Source organism: Tachysurus vachellii, chromosome 4 (genome assembly GCF_030014155.1).
Source record: "Tachysurus vachellii isolate PV-2020 chromosome 4, HZAU_Pvac_v1, whole genome shotgun sequence".
Lineage (NCBI taxonomy): Eukaryota > Metazoa > Chordata > Actinopteri > Siluriformes > Bagridae > Tachysurus > Tachysurus vachellii.
This window is the reverse complement of record NC_083463.1, coordinates 1,108,878-1,136,622: the sequence shown is the minus strand read 5'-3', so window position 1 is coordinate 1,136,622 and position 27,745 is coordinate 1,108,878. Positions and strand designations below refer to the sequence as shown.

Sequence of the window (27,745 nt, the reverse complement as noted above, 5' to 3'; positions counted from 1 at the left end):
CGAGACTGAAGAACCAAGACAGTTGTTTTTTGCGAGAATCACATATGGAACATCTCTGTGCGTCTGTGCAGCCCACTGAGTGAGTAAACGGGCGTGGCACATCCCATACCCCAGGAAGGAGTTACACTGGGGTATAGGATGTAAGCATCTCGTAATGTGTGTGTGTGTGTGTGTGTGTGTGTGTGTGTTTGTGTGTGTGTGCTTGCGCGCCCTCTCTTGGGCTCAGTGTGGAACTGCGAGGAACTCCGCGGTTCCTCCTGCGCTCTCGCGGTGCTGCGGTCAGCTTTCCTTCTCCATCGGAATGATTCTACGCCAGAGGGGCGACTCTCTCTCTCTCTCTCTCTCTCTCTCTCTCTCTCTCTCTCTCTCTCTCTCTCTCTCTCTCACTCTCCTCCTGCATCCTTCTCTCTCCTTCCTCAGCGGCTGGATGTCATGCCGCCGGATCTTGCAGCTCTTTCCTCTGCAGCCTGTGATGTAGGATCATTACAGGAGTCCATTTAAAAGGCGTTTAAAGGTAAGCTCTATTTATGGCATGCCGATTTTTTTTGGCTCACCCAAGATGACGATGAAGATGATGATGAAGATGATGGTGAAGGTGGTGGCGGTGATTAGCTTCATGATATTCCGGGCCCCTTTTCCGGATCATCGTCACTGTACACACAGGAATGGATTTCGGTAAATGCGCAAATGATGTAGATGAGAAATAAAGAAGGTCCGTGTTACATGAACAATAACAATAAATATCTGCACTCGGGACTCATACATCTACATTCGGGATCTGTAATGTGTCTTATTGCTGCTCTTGTCTTGTATGTTGTGAGTTCACCTCGCGGCCCTATAGTGTGTGTGTGTGTGTGTGTGTGTGTGTGTGTGTTCCTGTTCTCGGGTTTAACGGGAATCTCCGCTCTGTGCGCGCGCCTCATGTCATCAAATTTAAGGCCGACGATTTTGCAGAAATCGTGTGTGTGTGTGTGTGTGTGTGTGTGTGTGTGTGTGTGTGTGTGTGTGTGATGTTTAAAATACAAATTGACTAAATTTCATCTTCCTATGAAGGCTTTCTTAGGTGTAAACCGCGATCATGTGCGCGCGCCAAACCGGCCGGGACCTCATCCAGGACGAACGTTTAGTTACTATCTGTCTGTCTGTCTGTCTGTCAACCTGCCTGTCTGTCTGTCTGTCTGTCAACCTGTCTGTCTGTCTGTCTGTCAGCCTGTCTGTCTGTCTGTCTGTCAGCCTGTCTGTCTGTCTGTCTGTCTGTCTGTCTGTCTGTCTCTGTACCTACCCGCTTTAAAGCAGGGCAGCACGCAAATTAATATCAAAGTTTAATCAAGCTCATAAAATTGCTCTAAATTGCTTGATATGAGTTCTGTCAGTCTCCTGCTTCCTAATGTTTAATGGTCTACTAATCTGACTAGTAAAATTTTACAGATGTCTTTCAAAACTTAAATATTTGTCTGAACACGATTTAATGTTCTGTTGTGTAAAATCTGTAAAGTTCTGCATTAGTTTACAAACACAGTCACTTTTTATCTCATTTAAATGTTTTGTGATTGAACGACTCGGAACATCTTGTGCACTAAATGGAGCAAAGTGAAGAACTAAGATGTTGTAAATAATATTCAACACAACTCGACACGTTCTTCTAAACAACCCCACAGCTAGAAGACACACATACAGGAATCTTTTACTGGTTGCCATAGTAATACCATTTCTCAGTGGGTGGAGCATCAGTCATTCTAGATCAGTTTTCTTGAAGCTGAAATGAAACATTCTAGAATGATATTTTGGTGTCTGTGTTTATTAGTAGTGTTTATCTTCATCATATCATAGCAGATGAAGGAGAATGAGTGAGCTCTTCATTCTTGTATTTGTGTAACCTTTATTGGGTCTCTGGCCACACCCACATGTAGTCTCCAGTGGTCAGTGTTAATGAATGTTTCCGGTCACTTCATGGCTGCGAGTCCATCATTTACGTTAACGGCAGAAGGCGGTTCTTGTTTTTCTTCCTCCTCCTTACAAATAACAAACCACGAGGTTTCCCATTTAAAGCTGCTCTCTCCCAAACCCTTTCGCATTATCGCGCTACCCAACACGCCACCACTGGGGTGTCCCATCACATGTTTGGCAGGGAGCTAGAATTACCCTTAGAATTCTACCTCATCAGCGCCCAGTGAACACTTCAATTCAGGCATAGGTTCATCAACATCAGCGCCACATGAGTGCCAGATATGACAGTTAGCATCATGTTCTGCCCACAAAGATAAGAGTGCAGGATTAGGTAAAAGCCTGTAGGCTCTTTTCTGAGCTCTTTTCTGTCTGAGCCCCCCCCAGGTGAAACGGCAGCTAGGGCCAGTCGGATCCTGCTGGCATGCCAGTTGTCTTTGAAGAGTGGTTTTGTTGAACATAACACCCATGTGAGCTGCTCCCAGTCTCTTTAGGCTTCATCTACCCAAGAATTTGATGGAGCGTACAGTACTCTAAACAAAAGAGCGTTGTGTGTCGAGCCTCATCACGACGACGACATGCGGCAGGAAGAGATGCAGTGCTCACTTCAGAAAGCAGAACCTGAGCATTTTAATAAGAGAACCGTGAATCAGTGTGCACAACTGTCTGTGTCATGTGAGTGTGATGTGTCGGACCAGGTGAAAGACCACAGAGTGAAAGTGTGAAAGTGAGGTGTGATCAGTGAGGCAGTATGTTATTAGCTACTGGGACAGTGTCATGTGACTTCACAGAACGCATCCAGCCGAGTCCCTCCTCAATCACGTGTGTGTATGTGTGTGTGTGACATGAGTACAGCTCTCAGGGGAAGTCAGTACACGTGTCCTCACTGCTAGGAGTTTAACAGAAGCTTGGGATTTAATATTCATGGAGTTTTAGTCAAAATAATTAAAACACCCTGAATTTTGATACAAAGGTATTTTTGGCCGCAAACAACACAAAAAAAACTCTCACAACTTTAAATAAAAGGAATAAATCTTATTTATCTGCTTTATAAAGCTGCAGAAAGCCTTCAGGAGTCGAGGGATATAGTGATATAGTATTTTTGGTCTTTAACAGTATCATGAAGATCACCATAGATCGGACCGTCTTGTTCACTGAGCCGGAGCAATTCACTTCACAGCATGTGGAATTACACCACTGACTCACATCTGGAATGAAATGAATGAGACTTCAAATAAAAAACACTTCACTCAGAATCCGCTCACTTTATCAGAAGCCTGTTTATGTTTATGTGTCAAAAAATAAAGGCTCACAATCCTGAGACCTCGGCGTCAGTGTGAGATCTGGGGACGCAGGGTCAGGGCCTTAAGTTCACAAAGACGAAAACAACACAGAGTCTGATTCTGGCTCTAACGTTTATCTCTGACTCTCCGCTGTACACACTGTAGTTCAGGAGTTCACGCAGAACCTTCACGGGTTCTTCTGGTGTTCGTTTGGACTCGAGGACAGTTCAGTGTTCCGTGTTGTTTGTTTTGGAAAAGGGTTTTACTTAGAACCTGGTAAAGAAACAGCGAGAGCGAGCATTAAAGTGAATGAAAGTCAATGACAGTCTACGGAGGAGAACATCTCACTGTCCATCAGCACCATCATCGACACTGGAGGAGACGCCACATGATGAGATTTATTCAGGATGTTTTTGTATCCAACTCAAAACTTGAAGCAGTAAAGCGGGATATGAATAATAAAAGTAGAGTTTTTATGATTTTCTCTCAGAACATGTGTCTGTGGCCTACAGGATGTTCTCCTCACTCTGTGCTCTAGGTTTTATAGTAAATCCCGTATGAGCTGATCGGCACGTCTGCGCTCCAGACTCGGTGCATTAGACTGTTGTATATCGACCCACGTTTAGAGGACGTTGGGATCTTTCTCCTCGTGCACTCTCATGGTCCAAGATCTTCTCAGCTCCACATGTCCAGCCTCACTCACTGATCTGGAGCCAGTCGAGGATTTAAAAGCTGACATTAATGCAGATCAGATTACTGATCAATGTCTTCATTTCTATCTGAGATGCAAGCGCTGAACAGGAAGTGATGCACCGTGAGAGCCGCCAAACTGAAGTCTGAGACTGAAATCAGCTTTATTTAATTGTTGGAAGCGGTTACAGTAAAAATCATTCATCTGAATAAATGATGATGACTGAACTTTATTTCCTCTTGTCATCTGTTTAAAGGAGGATTAAAGTGCAATTGGTCATCATCACTATTACGAGCAGAGACACAAAATAACAACGTTTAACTTTCTATAAGGAGAGTGTGTGTGTGTGTGTGTGCCCTGTGATGGGTTGGCACTCCATCCAGGGTGTATCCTGCCTTGATGCCCGATGACGCCTGAGATAGGCACAGGCCCCCCGTGACCCGAGGTAGTTTGGATAAGTGGTAGAAAATGAGTGAATGAGTGAATGAACTTTCTATAAGCAAAAAAAATCATTTTACAAACTCACTCTACAAACTGCTGTATTTCTTTACTTAACTTTCTTAAGTTTTAAGCTTTATTTTATTTTGTTATTTTGAAATTCATTCATTCATTCATTCATCTTCTACCGCTTATCCGAACTACCTCGGGTCACGGGGAGCCTGTGTCTATCTCAGGCGTCATCGGGCATCAAGGCAGGATACACCCTGGACGGAGTGCCAACCCATCACAGGGCGCACACACACTCTCATTCACTCACACAATCACACACTATGGACAATTTTCCAGAGATGCCAATCAACCTACCATGCATGTCTTTGCACCGGGGGAGGAAACCGGAGTACCCGGAGGAAACCCCCGAGGCATGGGGAGAACATGCAAACTCCACACACACAAGGTGGAGGCGGGAATCGAACCCCCAACCCTGGTGGTGTGAGGAGAACGTGATAACCACTAAGCCACTGTGACCCCCAAATTTGAAATTGACTTGTTTAATTTAATTTGTTTAATTTATTATTTTCTAAAATGTCATTATAAATTATCCTATTTATTTGTTTGTTTGTTTGTTTGTTTGTACTAATTTTTTATTAACTTATTTTATTGTATTTTATTATAACAGTTTTAACAGTTATCTTTATTTTTTATATTCATTTTAAACTCCTTTTTGTGTTATAATTTTTTCAGTTCTTTATTTCATCGTTTTTTTTATTCGTTTCATTTTTTTTTTTTTAAACAGCAGAATCTTTTTTGTCATTTTTATTTTATTTTCCAATAACAACATTTTTTATTAGTTTCTGTTTAATCTTAATGACAGGTAACAAAGTTCCAGAGTTTTCTTTAAAACCATAAAAAGTTTTTGTTTGTTTGTTTTGGTGTTTTTTTCTTTTTCTTCTGATTTGTTGTGAAGGTTTTTATTCATCAAAAGTGTTTTCAGGACAATTGAACTGTGGCCTAAAAACACTGAAAATTTAGTGATGATAAAACCTCAGGGGAGGCGGAGGAGTGTTTCATTAGCCATCAGCACACACACACACACACACACACACACATAGACAAAGAGAGAGAGTGTGTTTCTCAGTAATGAAAACACTTTTCTTCAGTCTCCTGTTTGTCTCGTGTCCGTGTTGATGACTGAACGTGTCTCGTGTCTCACTCCACAGTGGTGTTAATATGAAGCTCATATGAAAGTAAACACTCAGGACTTTAAAAGTTTCATCACTATTTCTGTTTTTCTCTACAACACTAGAGGTGATAGATTTATAGGGTTCTTCAGGGTTCTTCTCTGCTCCTGGTTTATTAAGTGTGATTATAGCTGCAGACGTTCAGACAAAATTCAGCAGAAGTTTCAGACAGAGTCAGATAAAGACTCGTTTATGTAAACATTATTCCTTTATTTATTCCAGTTATCAAGCTTCTGCTGTTCCTCTGCTCATGGAGAAAGAACATCTGGATTGATGTGGCACCAGACCAGAATACATTGCTTCCTTTATTCAGGTTACTGATGTTGTACTTCTTCTTGTAACTCTTCACTAACACGTGTGTGTGTGTATGTGTATGTGTGTGTGTGTGTGTGTGTGTGTGTGTGTGTGTGTGTGTGTGTGCGCTCTGTGTTCAGCAAATGGGCAGAGTCTGACTCCAGCCTCGTCTCTGGTCTGATTCTGTACATCAGTGAAGTGATCCTCAGGAGCAACAATGGCTTCCTGCACATCTCACACTGACACCATACAGTGAGTGTGTTACACATATACACATACACATACACACATACACATACACACATACATACACATACACACATACACATACACATATACACATACACATACACACATACACATACACATACACATACACATATACACATACACATACACACATACACATACACATACACATACACATACACATACACATATACACATACACATACACACACATATACACATACACATACACACATACACATACACACATACACATACACATACACATACACACATACACATACACATACACATACACACATACACATACACACACATATACACATACACATACACATACACACATACACATACACATACACACATACACATACACACACATATACACATACACATACACACATACACACATACACACATACACATACACATACACACATACACATACACACATACACATACACATACACACATACACATACACATACACATACACACATACACATACACATACACACATACACATACACACATACACATACACATACACACATACACATACACATACACATACACATACACACATACACATACACATACACATACACACACATACACACACATACATACACACACACACACACACACACACACACACACACACACACACACACAATCATAATCATAACACCATAACTCTGTGTTTTTGACTGAACTGTTCTTTAAAATATAAAGAATTTAATGTAACCTCCAATCCTATGTGTGTGCCTTTTGTTCAGGACGATATTAATATTTATTTAGATTTATTTTCTCTTTAAATCTTATGTAAATCTTAAGTAATATATTTAAATTAAATTATGGAGAAGAATTGTTCATATTTTAAATGTTAGATATTTATTATTTTAATTTGATTTAGTTCCTCTTATCATCTTAATGAAAGGAGTTTTATACAAATAATAAATAACAATAAACACAAATTAATAATGACATAATAATTAAGGTTAAACATCAGAGTTTTAATGAAATCTTCTTGCTGCTTCATCGAAAATACATTTCCAAAGATGAGATGAAATTCAACCCCTAATCACATCACAAATCATTTTTAGACCCTTAATTATTGGCACCTGTGTGTTTTTTTCTAAACACTGGTTCCTCCTCCCCTGAGCCCAAGGAGCTCGTCTGTGATCCTCGAGGGCCAGATGTTCCCTTCCACCTGAGTGCAGCACACCTGTAATTAATTCCAATTAATGATAGATAAATCAGAGGAGATTAAAGCTAAACTCCTTACGGGGCGAATGTAGCTCTCGCTCATTAATCTGTCAGGCTGTGATAAACACTCACCGTCCATTTTATTAGTGCACCTGATCATACATGCAGTCATCGCATCAGCCAATCATGTAGCAGCAGCACAGTTCTACATGAGGAGCGTGATGATAGCCTCAGAGTTCTGTTCTTGTCTGTCGAGAGAGGAACCTACTGTGGTCTTCTGCTGTTGGAGCTCATCCACCTCAAGGTTTGATGTGCTGTTTGTTATAGATGTTTTTCTGTTCCTCATGTTTTTAAAGACTATTTGAGTAACTATTTAAGCAGTCTGATCATTTGCCTCTGATCTCCTACACCATTCTGTGTAAACTCTAGAAACTGTTGTGTGAAGATCTTAATTCTTAAAAACAACTCAAACCTTACCGTCTGAGACCAACATCCACCTTACACATTGTGCTGCTGCCACATGTTTGGCTGATTAAAGGATGGCATAAATGAATGAGCAGGTGTACAGGTGTTCCTAATAAAGTGGACAGTGAGTGTGTATATTTGTGAAAACCTGATGTGAACCACCAACATGCAGCAGGCAGGACGAGGAGGCGTCGCTGTTCAACTGTCAATCAGAAAGCTGCTCCTCTTGCACTAGTTTGTAGAACAGAACCAAAACAAAATCTTTGTATTTTAATTGTAAATTTAAATGTTTAAAATTGTGTATGTCTGTGTGTGCCTCTGTATGTGTGTGTGTGTGTGTGTGTGTGTGTGTTTCCTGTCTCAGACTGTAGAATGCATTCTCTGCTGAAGACAATGTTGTTAGTGCTGGTGGCGTCGGTGGTGCTGCTGATGGCTGTGATGCACTCATGGCCCACTCGAGCCTACAGCACTGTGGACCTACGGCAGAGACCCGGCTCAGGAGTGGAGCGTCTGCTGGAGGAAAGGCTCCCTGACCCGGACCTGAGCACCGGCTCCATCCCGTATCATGTGAAGGATAACGTTGCAGGGTCAGTACCTGGATTCAGTAATACGATGCACTGGATCTAGTGCTGTTCTGCTCCCTGCTCTGTCATGAAGTGTTAATAATGATTTAAAATCCCACTCTCAATGTTTATAATGATTTATAATCCCACTCGCAGTGTTTATAATGATTTATAATCCCACTCGCAGTGTTTATAATGATTTATAATCCCACTCTCAATGTTTATAATGATTTATAATCCCACTCAGTGTTTATAATGATTTATAATCCCACTCTCAGTGTTTATAATGATTTATAATCCCACTCTGTGTTTATAATGATTTATAATCCCACTCTGTGTTTATAATGATTTATAATCCCACTCTCAGTGTTTAGAATGATTTATAATCCCACTCTGAATGTTTATAATGATTTATAATCCCACTCAGTGTTTATAATGATTTATAATCCCACTCTGTGTTTATAATGATTTATAATCCCACGCTGTGTTTATAATGATTTATAATCCCACTCTGTGTTTATAATGATTTATAATCCCACTCTGTGTTTATAATGATTTATAATCCCACTCTGTGTTTATAATGATTTATAATCCCACTCTCTGGTGTCACCCTTATGAGGATGAGGTTCTCCTTTCAGTCTGGTTCCTCTCCAGGTTTCTTTCTCATGGCGTCTCAGGGAGTTTTCCTAACCACCGTCACCTCAGACGGTGAAATGAAAAAAATTTGAATGTAAAATTTTAAACTTTGTACTTTTTATTCTGAATTTTTATATTTCTGCAAATCTGCTTTGAGACAATGTCCACTTTTAAAAGCGCTATACAAATAAAAGTTTAATAATGTTAATGTGGAGTTCTGGAATATTGGTGTATGAGATTAAACAAATCTGTTAAAGTAAGAGCAACGTCCTGTTTCCTTTTCTCATAGTCTCCTGGCTCGTAACGGCTGTGTGTGTGAGGGTGAGAGGGCTGCTGTGAATTTACCTTTTGCCAAGCTGCTGTTCCCACGAGTGTCTGCCCAAACGCTTCACACGGCCTTCCAACCTTCTCAGCTCGACGAAATGAAGAGACGCCGCGCCAAAGAGTACCAGGGCTTCCAAATGAGGTGCAAAGACTCAGCAAAAATACACTAAAACACCTCACCATTTAAGATCATACAATATATATACTGTATGTGTGTGTGTGTAGGTCACAGACTCCTGCTGATTTTCTGATCGTAGCCGAAGCTAACAGCCCTCTTCAGTATCCGACGCAGGGTGTGGAGGTGCGGCCACTCAAGACCATCCTCATACCAGGTGAATGTTTCATTGAGGACGTGACACAGAGTTGATGGTTACTGACTGCTGAATTCTGAATTCTGATTGTTCAGAAGGTGTCGACCGATTCTTTATAAACAGGTTAATATTAACGCTGGTTCTGGTATGTTATTGTTTCGATAGCAACAGCTCAAGCATAGGGACATGTACATCAGACGCTTGACTTAAATGGTTTCAAATCAGTCGTCGATATGATGAAATTCTCTGTAAGATGTTTAGTGAGCATTGATGGAAGGAGTCTCCAGTGTTAGCACTTTGTGTGCCTGTGTCTGAGTAATAAAACACTCCTTGAGGCGCTGTTGTAGGAAAATAATCAACACTGGTGTAGAACAGAAGCATTATCACTCCAGCCTCGGGCTGTTTATTTTACCATCACTGCACCACATGTAGAGATTCATCAGCAGGCGTCTCCACTCTGAGCACTGAGATAAATGTGAAACATCTGAGTCTCATTTTCACAAATCTGCTTCAGGGAAGGTGAGAAACTGGGTTTTTATATTTCCAGCTGAAGAGCAGTTACGACTGACAGAGTGACACAGTGGGAGTGACACAGTGGGAGTGACACAGTGGGAGTGACACAGTGGGAGTGACACAGAGGGAGTGACACAGAGGGAGTGACACAGAGGGAGTGACAGAGAAAGTCAAAGAGAGGGAGTGAGAGAGAGGGAGTGACACAGAGAGTGACACAGAGAGTGACACAGTGGGAATGACACAGTGGGAGTGACGCAGTGGGAGTGACGCAGTGGGAGTGACGCAGTGGGAGTGACGCAGAGGGAGTGACACAGAGGGAGTGACACAGTGGGAGTGACACAGTGGGAGTGACGCAGTGGGAGTGACGCAGTGGGAGTGACGCAGAGGGAGTGACGCAGAGGGAGTGACGCAGAATGAGTGACAGAGGGAGTGACACAGTGGGAGTGACACAGTGGGAGTGACACAGTGGGAATGACACAGTGGGAGTGACACAGAGGGAGTGACACAGAGGGAGTGACAGAGAAAGTCAAAGAGAGGGAGTGAGAGAGAGGGAGTGACACAGAGAGTGACACAGTGGGAATGACACAGTGGGAGTGAGACAAAGGGAGTGAGACAGAGGGAGTGAGACCGAGGGAGTGAGACAGAGGGAGTGAGAGAGAGAAAGACAGAGAAAGTCAGACAGAGGGAGTCAGAGAGAGGGAGTGAGACAGAGGGAGTGACACAGTGGGAGTGAGACAAAGGGAGTGAGAGAGGGGGTCAGAGAGAGAGAGTAAGACAGAGAAAGTCAGACAGAGGGAGTCAGAGAGAGAGAGTCAGAGAGGGAGTGAGACAGAGGGAGTGAGACAGGGAGTGAGACAGAGGGAGTGAGCGAGAGAAAGACAGACAGAGGGAGTCAGAGAGAGGGAGTTAGAGAGAGGGAGTCAGAGAGAGGGAGTGAGACAGAGGGAGTGAGACAGAGGGATTGAGACAGAGGGAGTGAGACAGAGCTGAAAAGAGAGACAGAATCCTAATATTATGGTGATTATCTTTAGAACAAACACACTTATGGACATAAACAGTATCTGAACAGAGCTGAAAGATAAAGTTACAAAAAACATGAATGTAGTAAAACTATTAGAGTATTAAATAAAGGCCCAGTGATAATGACGAGTAATGAGATCTCAGTCATGTCTGTGTGGAGGAACAGAGCAGATCTTTGATGCATCCACATTAAACTCGTCCTTAAGGGTAAAAGACTGAATGCTTCAGAAGAGCATGACGTCTACCTTCACACAGCCTGAGTGTGTGTAGAGTTCCATTAGAGGCAGGATGCAGGTGTGTGTGATCAACATGGTCCTTAGTTACAAACGTTAAGTGATAATCCATCCTCAAGGCATAAAAATGGTGAGAAATGCATGTTTAACGTCAATAACAATAATAATAATAATAAATATAGCTGCAAGCAGCGATGACGGGCCCTCGCACGTTTTTTTATCGCTATACGGTGCCTTCCAGAAAACAATGCACGGTCAGCAAGTGCATCAAGTGGGTAAATATCAGTGGACTATTTTATGTTGTTACTGACCCATTTGGGGACTGTAGGTAAAAGAAACCCCACATTTTAGACAAACGGGGGCGCTAGTGAGCCACTTAAGAGACACACCTTTGTCTGACCTTTTTGTCCACACTTAACAGCCGACAAATGTGATGTATGTGTCAAATTTCAAATTAATCTAAGCACGCCAAAAGCCTTAAATATGCCTGAAATAAAAGTAAACTTTGACACGATGCCATGGCAACAGTGTTTGAGATATCAAAAATCCGTTCGCAATTTCGCATCTCCACTATCTCTGCATCATGGTGGCCAAGTCTGGTCTCAATTGCATGAATCCTCTAGGAGGAGTATTTAAAAGTTTACCGCATGCAGCTGTGAAAAAAATCCACCTTTGTGACTGACACACTTCCTGGGGCCTGTTGGTGGCGCTATACCCGGGACTCACAATGAGCACATCGATGCGATCGGAATCCTTGGCCGAACATACACACCGCGTGTCATCACCATAAGACATTTTCTGCTTTAGATATTAGACACTTTCTGTTTTTCTGAATTCGCCATAACTTTGTCGCCTCGCCATGGCAGCACCGTTCGAGATATCAAAAATCCCTTCGCAATTTAGCAAATGCAATGTCTCGGCATCATGTTCACCACGTTTGATGTCAATCGCATGAATTCCCTAGGAGGAGTATTTAAAAGTTCACCACATGCAACTGTTGTGACTGACACACTTCCTGGTGGCTGTTGGTGGCGCTATGTCCGAGATTCACAATAGGCACATCGATGCGATCGGAATCCTTGGCCGAACATACACACTGCGTGTCTTCCCAATAAGACATTTTTTGCTTTAGATATTAGACACTTTCTGTTTCTCTGAATTCGCCATAACTTTGTCGCCTCGCCATGGCAGCACCGTTCGAGATATCAAAAATCCCTTCGCAATTTAGCAAGTGCAATGTCTCGGCATCATGTTCACCACGTTTCATGTCAATCGCATGAATGCCCTAGGAGGAGTATTTAAAAGTTCACCGCATGCACTTATAAAACAATCTAAAACAATAGAGCGCGAAAGTTGTTCGGGTCGATGAGATCTATAAGCGTACCAACTCTCCTACATGTGCGTATGTTGTTACTGACCCATTTGGGGACTGTAGGTAAATGAAACCCCACATTTTAGACAAATGGGGGCGCTAGTGAGCCACTTAAGAGACACACCTTTGTCTGACCTTTTTGTCCACACTTAACAGCCGACAAATGTGATGTATGTGTCAAATTTCAAGTTAATCTAAGCACACCAAAAGCCTTAAATATACCTGAAAAAGAAAGTAAAGTTTGACGCTTGTGAACAGCGTTCAAGATAGCAAAAATCCCTACGCGATTTATCATCTACAACGTCTAAGCATCATGTTGACCACTTTTGGTGTCAATCGCATGAATCCTCTAGGAGGAGTATTTAAAAGTCCATTGCATGCAACTGTGAAAAAATCCACCTTTGTGACTGACACACTTCCTGGTGCCTGTTGGTGGCGCTATGTCCGAGATTCACAATAGGCACATAGATGCGATCGGAATCCTTGGCCGAACATACACACCACGTGTCTTCCCAATAAGACATTTTTTGCTTTAGATATTAGACATTTCCTGTTTCTCTGAATTCGCCATAACTTTGTCGCCTCGCCATGGCAACACCGTTCGAGATATCAAAAATCCCTTCGCAATTTTGCAAGTGCAATGTCTCGGCATCATGTTCACAACGTTTGATGTCAATCGCATGAATTCCCTATGAGGAGTATTTAAAAGTTCACCGCATGCACTTATAAAACAATCAAAAATGGCCGACTTCCTGTTGGGCGGAGCTCATAGTTTAGAGCGCGAAAGTAGTTCGGGTCGATGAGATCTATATGCGTACCAACTCTCATACATGTGCGACATAATTGCCCGATCTGTGCACCAATGTTTGTTTTTGCATTACAGGGGGCGCTACAGAGCCCCCCTGCCACGCCCGTATTCCAACCTTTGTCCAATCCTAGTGTTGCGCGACTCTGACGTGTGTGCCAAATTTCAAGAGTTTTCGAGCATGTTAAGGGACCCCAATTGGCCAATGTGTGGGAAAAAAAAAAAAAAAAAAAAAAAAAAAAATAATACTCCCGAGGAAAAACAATAGGGCTTCGCACCATTCGGTGCTCAGGCCCTAATAAATAAATAAATACTCCCGAGGAAAAACAATAGGGCTTCGCACCATTCGGTGCTCAGGCCCTAATAAAGACATGTGAGTAACGAGTCTGATTTAATAATAAATTCTGTAAACTTATAAAAAATGTTTGTTTGTAACTTTACGCATGTCTCATTAATGTACAGTTTAATAGATCAACTTTAAATTGTATGGGATCACAAAGTTATGATGGTTATAAAGTTATAATGGATTATATAATAATTGTGTTGACCAGTAACACAAATCTACTGAATATTTTGTAGTTTTTTGATATTAACGGCACATTAAACTGGGAGAAAGTCTGTTTTTACCGTTTACTCGATATTTTTATTTTGTGAGCGTTACCTTTTATGGAGGTTTGTGGGCGTCGGCCAAGCGGCTGCGCCGTGCCTGTAACAGCCAGAAGAGTGTAATCAAGTTACAAACACAGACAAAGGCTTAAAGCCACACTGTTAGGATCTTAATCAGCATCACATCCTGCCAGATAAAACCAGCTGACTGTGAGAGCCTCACAGAAACTATTCTGTAAAGAACAGCGATGTAGATGGTGGAGATCAGATTGTTCTCAGATCTGACTGTCAGATAACAGGAAGTGTGTCTGCTCTGTGTTTCAGGTTTGGCCTTCAGAGACCTTCCAAGAGACATTTACACTGTAAGATGAACTGATTTGCACGAGAAGCTGAGTGTGTAAAGTGTGTGTGTGTGTGAAGTGTGTGTGTGAAGTGTGTTTGTGAAGTTGTGTGTGTGTGTGTGTGATGTGTGTGTGTATGAAGTGTGTATGTGTGTGTGTGAAGTGTGTATGTGTGTGTGTGTGTGTATGAACTGTGTGTTTGTGAAGTGTGTTTGTGAAGTTGTGTGTGTGAAGTGTGTGTGAAGTGTGTATTTGTGTGTGTGTGAAGTGTGTGTGAAGTGTGTGTGTGTGAAGTGTGTGTATGAACTGTGTTTGTGAAGAGTGTGTGTGTGTGTGTGTGTGTGTGTGTGTGAATTGTGTTTGTGAAGTGTTTATGTGGTGTGTGTGTGTGAAGTGTGTTTGTGAAGTGTGTGTGTGAAGTGTGTTTTTGAAGTGTTTATGTGGTGTGTGTTTGTGTTTGTGTGTGTGTGTGAAGTTTGTGTTAGTGAAGTGTTTATGTGGTGTGTGTGTGTGAAGTTTGTGTTAGTGAAGTGTTCATGTGGTGTGTGTGTGTGTGTGTGAAGTGTGTTTGTGAAGTGTGTGTGTGTGTGTGTGTGTGTGTGTGAAGTTTGTGTTAGTGAAGTGTTCATGTGGTGTGTGTGTGTGAAGTGTGTTTGTGAAGTGTGTGTGTGTGAAGTTTATGTTAGTGAAGTGTTTATGTGGTGTGTGTGTGTTTGTGAAGTGTGTTTGTGAAGTGTGTGTGTGTGTGTGTGTGTGTGTGTGTGAAGTTTGTGTTAGTGAAGTGTTTATGTGGTGTGTGTGTGTTTGTGAAGTGTGTTTGTGAAGTGTGTGTGTGTGTGTGTGTGTGTGAAGTGTGTGTGTATGAACTGTGTGTTTGTGAAGTGTGTGTGTGAAGTGTGTTTGTGAAGTTGTGTGTGTGAAGTGTGTGTGAAGTGTGTATTTGTGTGTGTGTGAAGTGTGTGTGTGTGAAGTGTGTGTATGAACTGTGTTTGTGAAGAGTGTGTGTGTGTGTGTGTGTGTGAATTGTGTTTGTGAAGTGTTTATGTGGTGTGTGTGTGTGAAGTGTGTTTGTGAAGTGTGTGTGTGAAGTGTGTTTTTGAAGTGTTTATGTGGTGTGTGTTTGTGTTTGTGTGTGTGTGAAGTTTGTGTTAGTGAAGTGTTTATGTGGTGTGTGTGTGTGAAGTTTGTGTTAGTGAAGTGTTCATGTGGTGTGTGTGTGTGTGTGAAGTGTGTTTGTGAAGTGTGTGTGTGTGTGTGTGTGTGTGTGAAGTTTGTGTTAGTGAAGTGTTCATGTGGTGTGTGTGTGTGTGTGTGTGTGTGTGAAGTGTGTTTGTGAAGTGTGTGTGTGTGAAGTTTGTGTTAGTGAAGTGTTTATGTGGTGTGTGTGTGTTTGTGAAGTGTGTTTGTGAAGTGTGTGTGTGTGTGTGTGTGTGTGTGTGTGTGAAGTTTGTGTTAGTGAAGTGTTTATGTGGTGTGTGTGTGTTTGTGAAGTGTGTTTGTGAAGTTTGTGTTAGTGAAGTGTTTATGTGGTGTGTGTGTGTGTGTGTGTGTGTGTGTGCACAGAATTTTACATTTCACCCTTTTCAGTGTTTTTTTGTATTTAAATAAAATGCTATTTTTTAAAAGACTAATATTTCTATTAAAATAAATAAATAGAGGATCATTTCCTTTTTTTGTGAGTTATTGTTTATTATTTTGTAGGATTTAGTTTTCTTTGTGTTTTTTCCTCTCCGTCTCTTTACAGCTGAATTTCTCTGCATCTCTTGGGACATTTAATGTGGCCGCAGAGGTGGAGGGGGTGAAGGTCAGAGGTGAGGGTGAGATGCACATGACCCTGAGCAGCTTCCTGTTACCCAACCTGAACCGCCAGCTACAGTTCATCACCTACACAAACACACTGTTCCACCCCAGTACTGCTGATACAGGTACACACGCACACACACACACACACACACACACACACACAAAGAGGTACAAACAGGTGTGTGTTCCTCAGTGAAGTGTGTGTTCCTCAGTGAAGTGTGTGTTCCTCAGTGACGTGGGTGTTCCTCAGTGACGTGGGTGTTCCTCAGTGACGTGTGTGTTCCTCAGTGACGTGTGTGTTCCTCAGTGAAGTGTGTGTTCCTCAGTATGGTGTGTGTTCCTCAGTGACGTGTGTGTTCCTCAGTGACATGTGTGTTCCTCAGTGAAGTGTGTGTTCCTCAGTATGGTGTGTGTTCCTCAGTGACGTGTGTGTTCCTCAGTGACGTGTGTGTTCCTCAGTAAGGTGTGTGTTCCTCAGTGAAGTGTGTGTTCCTCAGTGAAGTGTGTGTTCCTCAGTGAATCCAGCAGGAGAAGTTCCCTCCTTACCTTCTTTCTTGCAGTACGTGGAGGTGAAGTCATAGAAACGAGAAGTTTCCTCTTTTTATTCAGAATTCACACACAGAAGAATTTGATCTCTAAGGACATTACACTCGATATTAAACACCGTCCAAGTGGATTTCTTATCTGAACATGTTCCAGCATATCTGCTCAGAACACCACAGACTCTCAGAGGAAGGGCAGGTCTGGTCTGTGGACTTGAGAAGATCTGTGTGAATCTTTACTGAGCGTGAGGAGAATGTAATGCACACCAAACTTTGCTCATAAGAATTATTAAAAGAAAGATCTGATCTTGTTACATTGGGTTGAAGGTGAGCCAAAGACTAAAGTCTAAACACACAAACACACAGTGACCCCTGGTGGTCTGGAGGATGTGAAAAGATCTAGTTCCTGCTCATGTGAGTCTACGTATAATTATGCTGCCTCTATTCAGCTAGCTCTCAGTATCTCAGACCTGAGTGTTCAGTATGTTCAGTATGTTCAGATGAAACAGCAATACATGTCATATAACTGCTTAACACCAACAAACTTAGTCTCAGACTTAAGAACACACTTTTAAACCCTTTTTTTTTCGGTAACCGTCCAGAGGTTTTGATCTGACGTGACATGAGGTGACATGACGTGACCTGACGTGACGTGACGTGACCTGACGTGAGCATCTGTATGTTTATGTTTCAGTGCAGTTAGAGACAGAGGGGCATCAGGCTCTTTTCACCATCAAAATCCGCCACGGCGTGACGCCCAAACTCTACAACACAGGCTCTAACGGGGATAAAGGTTCATCACCAATACACAACACAAATACACAATACCACAAAAACACAACACAAATAAACCACACAATAACACCACAAAAACACACCACAAATACACATCACAAATAAACCACACAATAACACCACAAAAACACAACACAAATGCACAATACCACAAAAACACAACACAAATAAACCACACAATAACACCACAAAAACACAACACAAATACACAATACCACAAAAACACAACACAAATAAACCACACAATAATACCACAAAAGCACAAAACACACCACAAACACACAACATCACAAAAGCACATCACAAAATACAACACCACAAAGACATAACACAAAGAAACACCATAAATTCACAACACCACAAAAACACACCACAAAAACACAACAACAGAAATACACATCACAAATACACTCCACAAATGCAAAACAACACAAAAAAACAAAAATACAAAAACAAACACAAATACACAACACGTGACTTCCACCTGAGTATTCACATGTCCTGAATCCAGATCGGATCCTAAACAGACATACTGAGTAACATTGTATGCTAATGCATGTGTTCACTTTATTTACATGGCATCACTGCTGAATTCCTGAACCTGTCTGGTCAGAAAGTGCTGATTAACTTTCCTGTATAATCTCAGAATACAACATCAGCTCTCTTGTGACCATCGCCACCAAAACCTTCCTGCGCTATAACAAGCTACAAGACCTGATTGACAGTATACGGCTCTACTACCCCACTGTTACCATAGTGATAGCTGACGACAGCGAAAACCCCAGGGTGGTGTCCGGCCCGTACATTGAGCATTACATCATGCCCTTCGGAAAGGTATGAGATCCTTGTATAGAAGTCAAAGTTCCAATATACTATAGTCAAGAAGTGTTGAAGTGAGTCATATCATTTGACTCGGCTCACCAAAAGGAGTCGATTCCCAAATGGCTTGTGTACTAAATGCCTTATTGTGTGTGTTTTATTGTGTGTGTATATGTGTGTGCGTGTGTGTCAGGGTTGGTTTGCAGGTCGTAATCTGGCCGTGTCCCAAGTCACCACTAAGTACGTTCTGTGGGTGGACGATGATTTCATCTTCACTGCCAATACCAAGCTGGAGAAACTGGTGGATGTTCTGGAGAAAACCACGCTGGACCTGGTGAGATACAATTACACAACTGTTTACATTTACAACTGTCAGGAGAATGTGACAATGAACACACACACACTGTGTCAGGGGTGTCCAGTCTTACGGACTCCACACCTGAGAGTTCCAATCTCTGCTTTCTGAAATGAGAACCTGCACCCAAACCTGCTGGTCTGCACCATCTGCATTACCTGTGACATTATCTTCACTTCCTGGTCATGTCTCCACCTTTAATGATGCCATATGTGGTTCATCGCTGTTGTCAAACCTGTTACCTGTTTAGGTCCTAATTAGTAAGTCATGTTCTTCCTACACAGCTGATAGCACTGAGCTCAGCATTTCCATGACGGCTGTTTGTTAGAGATTTTCAGCCCAGGCTTCAGACTCTGATTGTGTTTACTGGTTTACCTGAAATACACGTCACAATCATTTCTAGCACTTTATGCTGCTGCTTCAACACATGCTTATTAACAATAATAATAATAATAATAATAATAATAATAATAATAATAATAATTGATGATGATGACTAAAAAACAAAAATAATAACTTTAAGACATTAAAGTGATATCTTCATCTTTATCTTCCTCCTGTTCTAACACCAGCCTCCATTAGCTCAACAAAAAGAGAAAAGGAAATGAGAAATAGAGTTTTAGTGAGACAGAGAACACAGATGAGGAAGTCTGGTTATAGAGAGGATGGAAAACAAGGCTGCTTCAGAACTGTGCATGTGGTCAGGGGTCAGTTATGTGACCTTCAGACATTTTAGAGTGCATGTGTAGTCTCATTCTAATACACGCGCACACACACACACACACACATACACACACGCACACACACACACACACACAGACACACGCACACATACAGTACACGCACACACACACACATACACACACGCACACACACACACACAGACACACGCACACATACACACACACACACACACACAGACACATACATATATATACACGCACACACAGACACATACACACATACACATGCACATACACGCACACATATATATACACATACACGCACACACACACACACACACACACAAACACATACACTCACACACATGCACACATCCATCTGCAGTGGCCTTGTGACCTTCAGCATCCTGTCAGAAACCAAACAGAAATCAGATTGTATCCAAAATTGTAGGTAGGTAGATAGATAGATAGATAGATAGATAGATAGATAGATAGATAGATAGATAGATAGATAGATAGATAGATAGATGCTTTATTGATCCAAATGAAAATTCAAGATTATTATATTATATGCAGCAGCTACAGTACATTAAATCCATCCATGTCTTGTCCAACTTTAATTTGACTCTATTGGACTCTGTGTGTGTGTGTGTGTGTGTGTGTGTAGGTGGGTGGTGCTGTGCGTGAAGCTACAGGATACACCTCCACCTACAGGCAGACCATCTCTATCGAATCTGGAGAGGAGGATGGAGACTGTCTCCACATGAGACGAGGTTTCCATCACATCATCCAGGGTTTCCCCAACTGTGTGGTCACTGATGGAGTCATCAACTTTTTTCTGGCTCGGACAGACAAGGTGCGACAGGTGGGCTTCGACCCCCGGCTGGCCCGCGTCGCCCACCTCGGTGAGTGGAACACAGTATATCCTGATGTGTTTGTGTTAGTGATAAATAAACCCATAATTAACTGAGGATGGAAAAAAGACTGGTTTAACTAACCAACCGGCTGAAGTAACTGAGTCATCTAATTTTTTGTGTTCAACCTGTTCATATATTTGTCTCATGTTCTCAGAATTTTTCATAGATGGCTTGGGTTCGCTCCATGTTGGCTCGTGTGATGATGTCATTGTGAACCACGCCACCAAAATCAAGCTTCCATGGGGCCAATCAGAGAGCGACAAAGCCTACGCCAAGTTCCGCTACCCTCCGGCCTCTTCAGACGCCACGCGTACAAAAAATGGCCTCTTGTACTTTAAAAACCGCTTCCAGTGTCTGACACACAACTGAACGCCCACCTCACCGTCCCGTCTATCCCTCGTTCTGTCTTCCTCTTCCACAAGACTTCTCTTTATTCGTCAGTAGCTGACGAGAGTCTTTGAGGAGACTCGGGGTCACGTGGTGTCGGCTACGTCGTCACTTCCCTCATTTCAGTGTGGGAAAGAAAATAATTAGTCTCCTCCTTTTAGAGGGGCCATGACATCATTCACGTCTGACTGACAGCTGAGAGATAACGGTCACAAGTTTGTTTGTTTTTGTTTGTTTGTATGATCAGTGGTCTGATTTATTTGGATTTTTATTTGAGAAGCTTTAGATACAGACACATTTCTAAGCTTCTACGTCTCAAGTGATTCTCGTTGTTTCTCTTCTGTCAGTCACAGTTACAGATCATTCTGCTGGGTGTTTTTAAGGGAATTTTTGAAGTGAATTTCCTTCACGATGACTGATAGAAAAAAATGTCTTTATTTCAAACCGAAACACGATAAAATTAAAAATGTGGATGATGGACGAATTTTTACCCTTAAACGCTTAAGCTATTAAAGGTGCCGTCTGTGATTGACGGGAAGCCCCGCCCTAAAACAACACACAAAAAACATAAATACTAGGGTAGGGTAGAATGCAAATACAGTAGGCGGAGCTTTGTGACAGGTGAGTAAAGACGCCTACTTGTCCTGATTGGCTGATGTTTGTGGTCCATCGTGTGTTTACAGTCTGAGGAGAAACCAAACATTACTACTTTCACAATAGTGTGTGTGTGTGTGTGTGTGTGTGTGTACTTGAGTTTTCTCTCAATGTTTGCACTAAAACATAAAGATACACTGGTGAGATTACGGCTCAAGTTAATTCAGGAAGAAATAAAAACCCCTGAGACTTTCTCCACCTGAGGACTGTGTGGCTCAGGAACTGATCCTTCATCACATACTGTATCTCCTCATTATTTACATTACTGATGTACTGAGACGTACCGGAACCGCTGGAGCTAAAGTGTGATTGGTTTAATGTCATTCTGAGATGTCTGTAAAAGATCATTAGATGAGAATGACCAGATCGAAACAGACACCAGATATCTGGGGGTTTTATAAACACTGCCTTGCTGTTCAGATTAGATGATTTTTTTTCTTATCTTAGCAACGCTTGATAAATGTGATGGCTGTGGAAACACGACTTGCAGCAAAGCCGCTAAATGAGATCAGATTACTGAGAGACTCGTGTAGAGATTCCATAAGTGCATGTAAACATTTTGCAGTTGTTTTGCACGTGACGTCCACATGCCATGTCTGAAAAACATTACACACAGACAAAAGGTCACCAGGTCACATCTCAGGTTTAAACCATGTGTTAATGAAGGAGTGTGTGAGCCCTATTTGGATGTGATTAGTTTGTCCTAAATATCTCTTTTTCTTTTCCATAGTCATGTGACCTACTAATGAATCAAGTGTTCTCTAAAACAAGAGCTCGTAATAAAGGACAAAAGAGTTTAAGTGCATGTCAGTAGCATGAGTAGCTCCTGAAGCCCGTTTCTGTGGTTTATAAAGAGATTTGTATGAATGTGTCACTTATAATAGAGCAAAAGAACTGCATACCTCCTACAGCCACGTTCCTGAACACACACACGTCCTAAATATTAAAAAATAAAACTAATCCAATCTAAACAGATTTTGGTTGATGGAAGTTTGAGCTGTAAAAAAGTAAACAGTAAACATAGTGACCAAGTGACGTTTATCTCACAGACTCAGGAGTTGAAATGTACAGCGGCATCTGTCAGTGATCAGACAGAACAGTGATCAGACAGAACAGAGATCAGACAGAACAGTGATCAGACAGAAAGGTGATCAGACAGCTGTGATCAGACAGAACAGTGATCAGACAGAACAGTGATCAGACAGAACAGAGATCAGACAGAACAGTGATCAGACAGAAAGGTGATCAGACAGCTGTGATCAGACAGAACAGTGATCAGACAGAACAGTGATCAGACAGAACAGTGATCAGACACAACAGTGATCAGACAGAGCTGTGATCAGACAGAGCTGTGATCAGACAGAACAGTGATCAGACAGAGCTGTGATCAGACAGAACAGTGATCAGACAGAACAGTGATCAGACAGAAAGGTGATCAGACAGAGCTGTGATCAGACAGAACAGTGATCAGACAGAACAGTGATCAGACAGAACAGAGATCAGACAGAACAGTGATCAGGCAGAACGGTGATCAGACAGAAAGGTGATCAGACAGAACAGTGATCAGACAGAGCTGTGATCAGGCAGAACAGTGATCAGACAGAACAGTGATCAGACAGAAAGGTGATCAGACAGAGCTGTGATCAGACAGAACAGTGATCAGACAGAACAGTGATCAGACAGAACAGTGATCAGACAGAACAGTGACCAGACAGAACAGAGATCAGACAGAACAGTGATCAGACAGAACAGAGATCAGACAGAACAGTGATCAGACAGAACAGAGATCAGACAGAACAGTGATCAGACAGAAAGGTGATCAGACAGCTGTGATCAGACAGAACAGTGATCAGACAGAACAGTGATCAGACAGAACAGTGATCAGACACAACAGTGATCAGACAGAGCGGTGATCAGACAGAGCTGTGATCAGACAGAACAGTGATCAGACAGAGCTGTGATCAGACAGAACAGTGATCAGACAGAACAGTGATCAGACAGAACAGAGATCAGACAGAACAGAGATCAGACAGAACAGTGATCAGACAGAACAGTGATCAGACAGAACAGAGATCAGACAGAACAGTGATCAGACAGAACAGAGATCAGACAGAACAGTGATCAGACAGAAAGGTGATCAGACAGCTGTGATCAGACAGAACAGTGATCAGACAGAACAGTGATCAGACAGAACAGTGATCAGACACAACAGTGATCAGACAGAGCTGTGATCAGACAGAGCTGTGATCAGACAGAACAGTGATCAGACAGAGCTGTGATCAGACAGAACAGTGATCAGACAGAACAGTGATCAGACAGAACAGAGATCAGACAGAACAGAGATCAGACAGAACAGTGATCAGACAGAACAGTGATCAGACAGAACAGTGATCAGACAGAACAGAGATCAGACAGAACAGTGATCAGACAGAACAGTGATCAGACAGAAAGGTGATCAGACAGCTGTGATCAGACGAGCTGTGATCAGGCAGACAGAACAGTGATCAGACAGAACAGTGATCAGACAGAAAGGTGATCAGACAGCTGTGATCAGACAGAACAGTGATCAGACAGAACAGAGATCAGACAGAACAGTGATCAGACAGAACAGTGATCAGACAGAACAGAGATCAGACAGAACAGTGATCAGACAGAACAGTGATCAGACAGAACAGAGATCAGACAGAACAGTGATCAGACAGAAAGGTGATCAGACAGAACAGTGATCAGACAGAACAGTGATCAGACAGAACAGAGATCAGACAGAACAGTGATCAGACAGAACAGTGATCAGACAGAAAGGTGATCAGACAGCTGTGATCAGACAGAACAGTGATCAGACAGAACAGAGATCAGACAGAACAGTGATCAGACAGAACAGAGATCAGACAGAACAGTGATCAGACAGAACAGAGATCAGACAGAACAGTGATCAGACAGAACAGTGATCAGACAGAACAGAGATCAGACAGAACAGTGATCAGACAGAACAGAGATCAGACAGAACAGTGATCAGACAGAAAGGTGATCAGACAGCTGTGATCAGACAGAACAGTGATCAGACAGAACAGTGATCAGACAGAACAGTGATCAGACACAACAGTGATCAGACAGAGCTGTGATCAGACAGAGCTGTGATCAGACAGAACAGTGATCAGACAGAGCTGTGATCAGACAGAGCTGTGATCAGACAGAACAGTGATCAGACAGAACAGTGATCAGACAGAACAGAGATCAGACAGAACAGTGATCAGACAGAACAGTGATCAGACAGAACAGTGATCAGACAGAACGGTGATCAGACAGCTGTGATCAGACAGAACAGTGATCAGACAGAACAGAGATCAGACAGAACAGTGATCAGACAGAACAGTGATCAGACAGAAAGGTGATCAGACAGCTGTGATCAGACAGAACAGTGATCAGACAGAACAGAGATCAGACAGAACAGTGATCAGACAGAACAGTGATCAGACAGAACAGAGATCAGACAGAACAGTGATCAGACAGAACAGTGATCAGACAGAACAGAGATCAGACAGAACAGTGATCAGACAGAAAGGTGATCAGACAGAAAGGTGATCAGACAGAACAGTGATCAGACAGAACAGAGATCAGACAGAACAGTGATCAGACAGAACAGTGATCAGACAGAAAGGTGATCAGACAGCTGTGATCAGACAGAACAGAGATCAGACAGAACAGTGATCAGACAGAAAGGTGATCAGACAGAACAGAGATCAGACAGAACAGTGATCAGACAGAACAGAGATCAGACAGAACAGTGATCAGACAGAACAGTGATCAGACAGAACAGAGATCAGACAGAACAGTGATCAGACAGAACAGAGATCAGACAGAACAGTGATCAGACAGAAAGGTGATCAGACAGCTGTGATCAGACAGAACAGTGATCAGACAGAACAGTGATCAGACAGAACAGTGATCAGACACAACAGTGATCAGACAGAGCTGTGATCAGACAGAGCTGTGATCAGACAGAACAGTGATCAGACAGAGCTGTGATCAGACAGAACAGTGATCAGACAGAACAGTGATCAGACAGAAAGGTGATCAGACAGAGCTGTGATCAGACAGAACAGTGATCAGACAGAACAGTGATCAGACAGAACAGAGATCAGACAGAACAGTGATCAGGCAGAACGGTGATCAGACAGAAAGGTGATCAGACAGAACAGTGATCAGACAGAGCTGTGATCAGGCAGAACAGTGATCAGACAGAGCTGTGATCAGACAGAACAGTGATCAGACAGAACAGTGATCAGACAGAGCTGTGATCAGACAGAACAGAGATCAGACAGAACAGTGATCAGGCAGAACAGTGATCAGACAGAAAGGTGATCAGACAGAACAGTGATCAGACAGAACAGTGATCAGACAGAAAGGTGATCAGACAGAACTGTGATCAGACAGAACAGTGATCAGACAGAACAGTGATCAGACAGAACAGTGATCAGACAGAACGGTGATCAGATGAAGTGATTTGTCAGTTTTGTTCATCCACACGATCAGACTGACGCTTGTGCTCCTGTAAGCTAAAGTCTTTTCCTCTCTATAAGGCAGTATAATAGCAGAACGACTCCTTCATTAGATTATTAGATGATTACACTGAGCTCTTCTCACATGTGCTCAGACAGAAAGGTGATCAGACAGAACAGTGATCAGACAGAAAGGTGATCAGACAGAACTGTGATCAGACAGAACAGTGATCAGACAGTCTTTTCCTCTCTATAAGGCAGTATAATAGCAGAACGTCTCCTTCATTAGATTATTAGATGATTACACTGAGCTCTTCTCACATGTGCTCAGACAGAAAGGTGATCAGACAGAACAGTGATCAGACAGAAAGGTGATCAGACAGAACTGTGATCAGACAGAACAGTGATCAGACAGTCTTTTCCTCTCTATAAGGCAGTATAATAGCAGAACGACTCCTTCATTAGATTATTAGATGATTACACTGAGCTCTTCTCACATGTGCTCAGACAGAAAGGTGATCAGACAGAACAGTGATCAGACAGAACAGTGATCAGACAGAACAGTGATCAGACAGTCTTTTCTTCTCTATAAGGCAGTATAATAGCAGAACGACTCCTTCATTAGATTATTAGATGATTACACTGAGCTCTTCTCACATGTGCTCCAGGCAGTGATGAAGATCAGAACCCACCTTTATCATCATTATTAAACTGATTATTCAGCTTTTTTTAATGGATTTTTATTTATTATTAACCCGTATGACTGGTCACATGACTTAAACACATCTTCTGTTCAATTCTGTTAACAATTTTAATACAAACTGTGTTGTGAGAGTAAAGTTCAGGGATAAAAAAAGCCTCATGGCTACACATTTACATAATGAGTTTAATACTGAGACTCTCTGGATCCTGGTTACAAAGGAAATGTGACTCACAAGCGGACACCAGGGGGCGCTGAACACGCAGGAGTAAACGTTTGTGTCCATTCTGCAGCCACGTCCCTTTAATGTGTGTTCAGAGATGTCTAACCTCATGTAACACTGATGTAAGTGACTGTGTTTATTCATGAGTGGCTCTGAGAGGCTGATTGTGATGTCTTGTTATATTCATTTTGGCTGTTAATTATTAAATAATGCTAAATTATAATTGTTATAGCAGTAAAACCCTGTTCTTTCACACATGCACTGCTGTTTGTACTTTATCACTTGTTTGTTACACTAAAAACATTTATTTATTTATTTATTTATTTATTTATTTATCTATTTATCTATCCTGCTATGCAGCACGTTTCCTGTTCCTGACGCCTGAAAATGTAGCCATGTGCAGAGTTAAAGGGAAGACAAGAGACTGATTTTGAGGGAGGTTTATCATGGTGAGATGATCAGGAGTAGAGATGTTATCTATTATGATGATGAACTCATATCTCATATATGATTTAAACTCCACACATGGACCCGTGAACTCACTTCGTGTCACTTTGTCTGCATGCGTCCATTTTGTTTTCACCACTAGATAATGACACAATCACAAAATAACAATGTACCTCCTCTTCATTTCTTCGGAAATTCAGTGGAATTCTGACAGAAAAACAACAACAATAACAAACGGTCACTTATCCTCTTTTTGTAAATGTTAACGATCCTCTGGAACTGTTACGGAATGAGATAAAAGTCTGAAATCTCTTGGCCATGGTGAATTTTTTCGCACATAACATTTTGCAGCCTTCATAACCCTTTAGTGTACATGAATAAGC

At 42.0% G+C, this 27,745-nt stretch overlaps 1 protein-coding gene across 2 annotated transcripts; it reads left to right on the top strand.

Moving 5' to 3' along the window:
* The first annotated feature begins 59 nt into the window (after positions 1-59).
* On the top strand, positions 60-22,768 carry b4galnt1b (beta-1,4-N-acetyl-galactosaminyl transferase 1b). Of its 2 annotated transcripts, XM_060867333.1 has the most exons (12): positions 60-514; positions 6,032-6,143; positions 8,179-8,401; positions 9,303-9,479; positions 9,563-9,669; positions 14,522-14,559; positions 16,283-16,463; positions 17,578-17,676; positions 18,325-18,512; positions 18,691-18,831; positions 20,203-20,440; positions 20,607-22,765. In XM_060867333.1, exons 3-12 carry the CDS (start codon positions 8,187-8,189, stop codon positions 20,819-20,821), a joined length of 1,599 nt encoding a protein of 532 aa, XP_060723316.1. In that variant the 5' UTR covers positions 60-514; positions 6,032-6,143; positions 8,179-8,186; the 3' UTR covers positions 20,822-22,765. The 2 variants fall into 2 exon arrangements, with proteins under 2 accessions (XP_060723316.1, XP_060723317.1); XM_060867334.1 differs by lacking the exons at positions 60-514; positions 6,032-6,143; positions 8,179-8,401; ... (1 more) ...; positions 9,563-9,669; positions 14,522-14,559 and having other exon boundaries at positions 16,445-16,463; positions 17,583-17,676; positions 20,607-22,768.
* Positions 22,769-27,745: the final 4,977 nt, after the last annotated feature.

Bases quoted from the DNA above. Each gene is read 5' to 3' on its own strand.
- b4galnt1b (XM_060867333.1), top strand. From the start codon at position 8,187: ATGCATTCTCTGCTGAAGACAATGTTGTTAGTGCTGGTGGCGTCGGTG. The intron at 18,513-18,690 runs GTATGAGATCCT...CGTGTGTGTCAG, and splicing joins ACATCATGCCCTTCGGAAAG to GGTTGGTTTGCAGGTCGTAA. The intron at 20,441-20,606 runs GTGAGTGGAACA...TCATGTTCTCAG, and splicing joins GGCCCGCGTCGCCCACCTCG to AATTTTTCATAGATGGCTTG.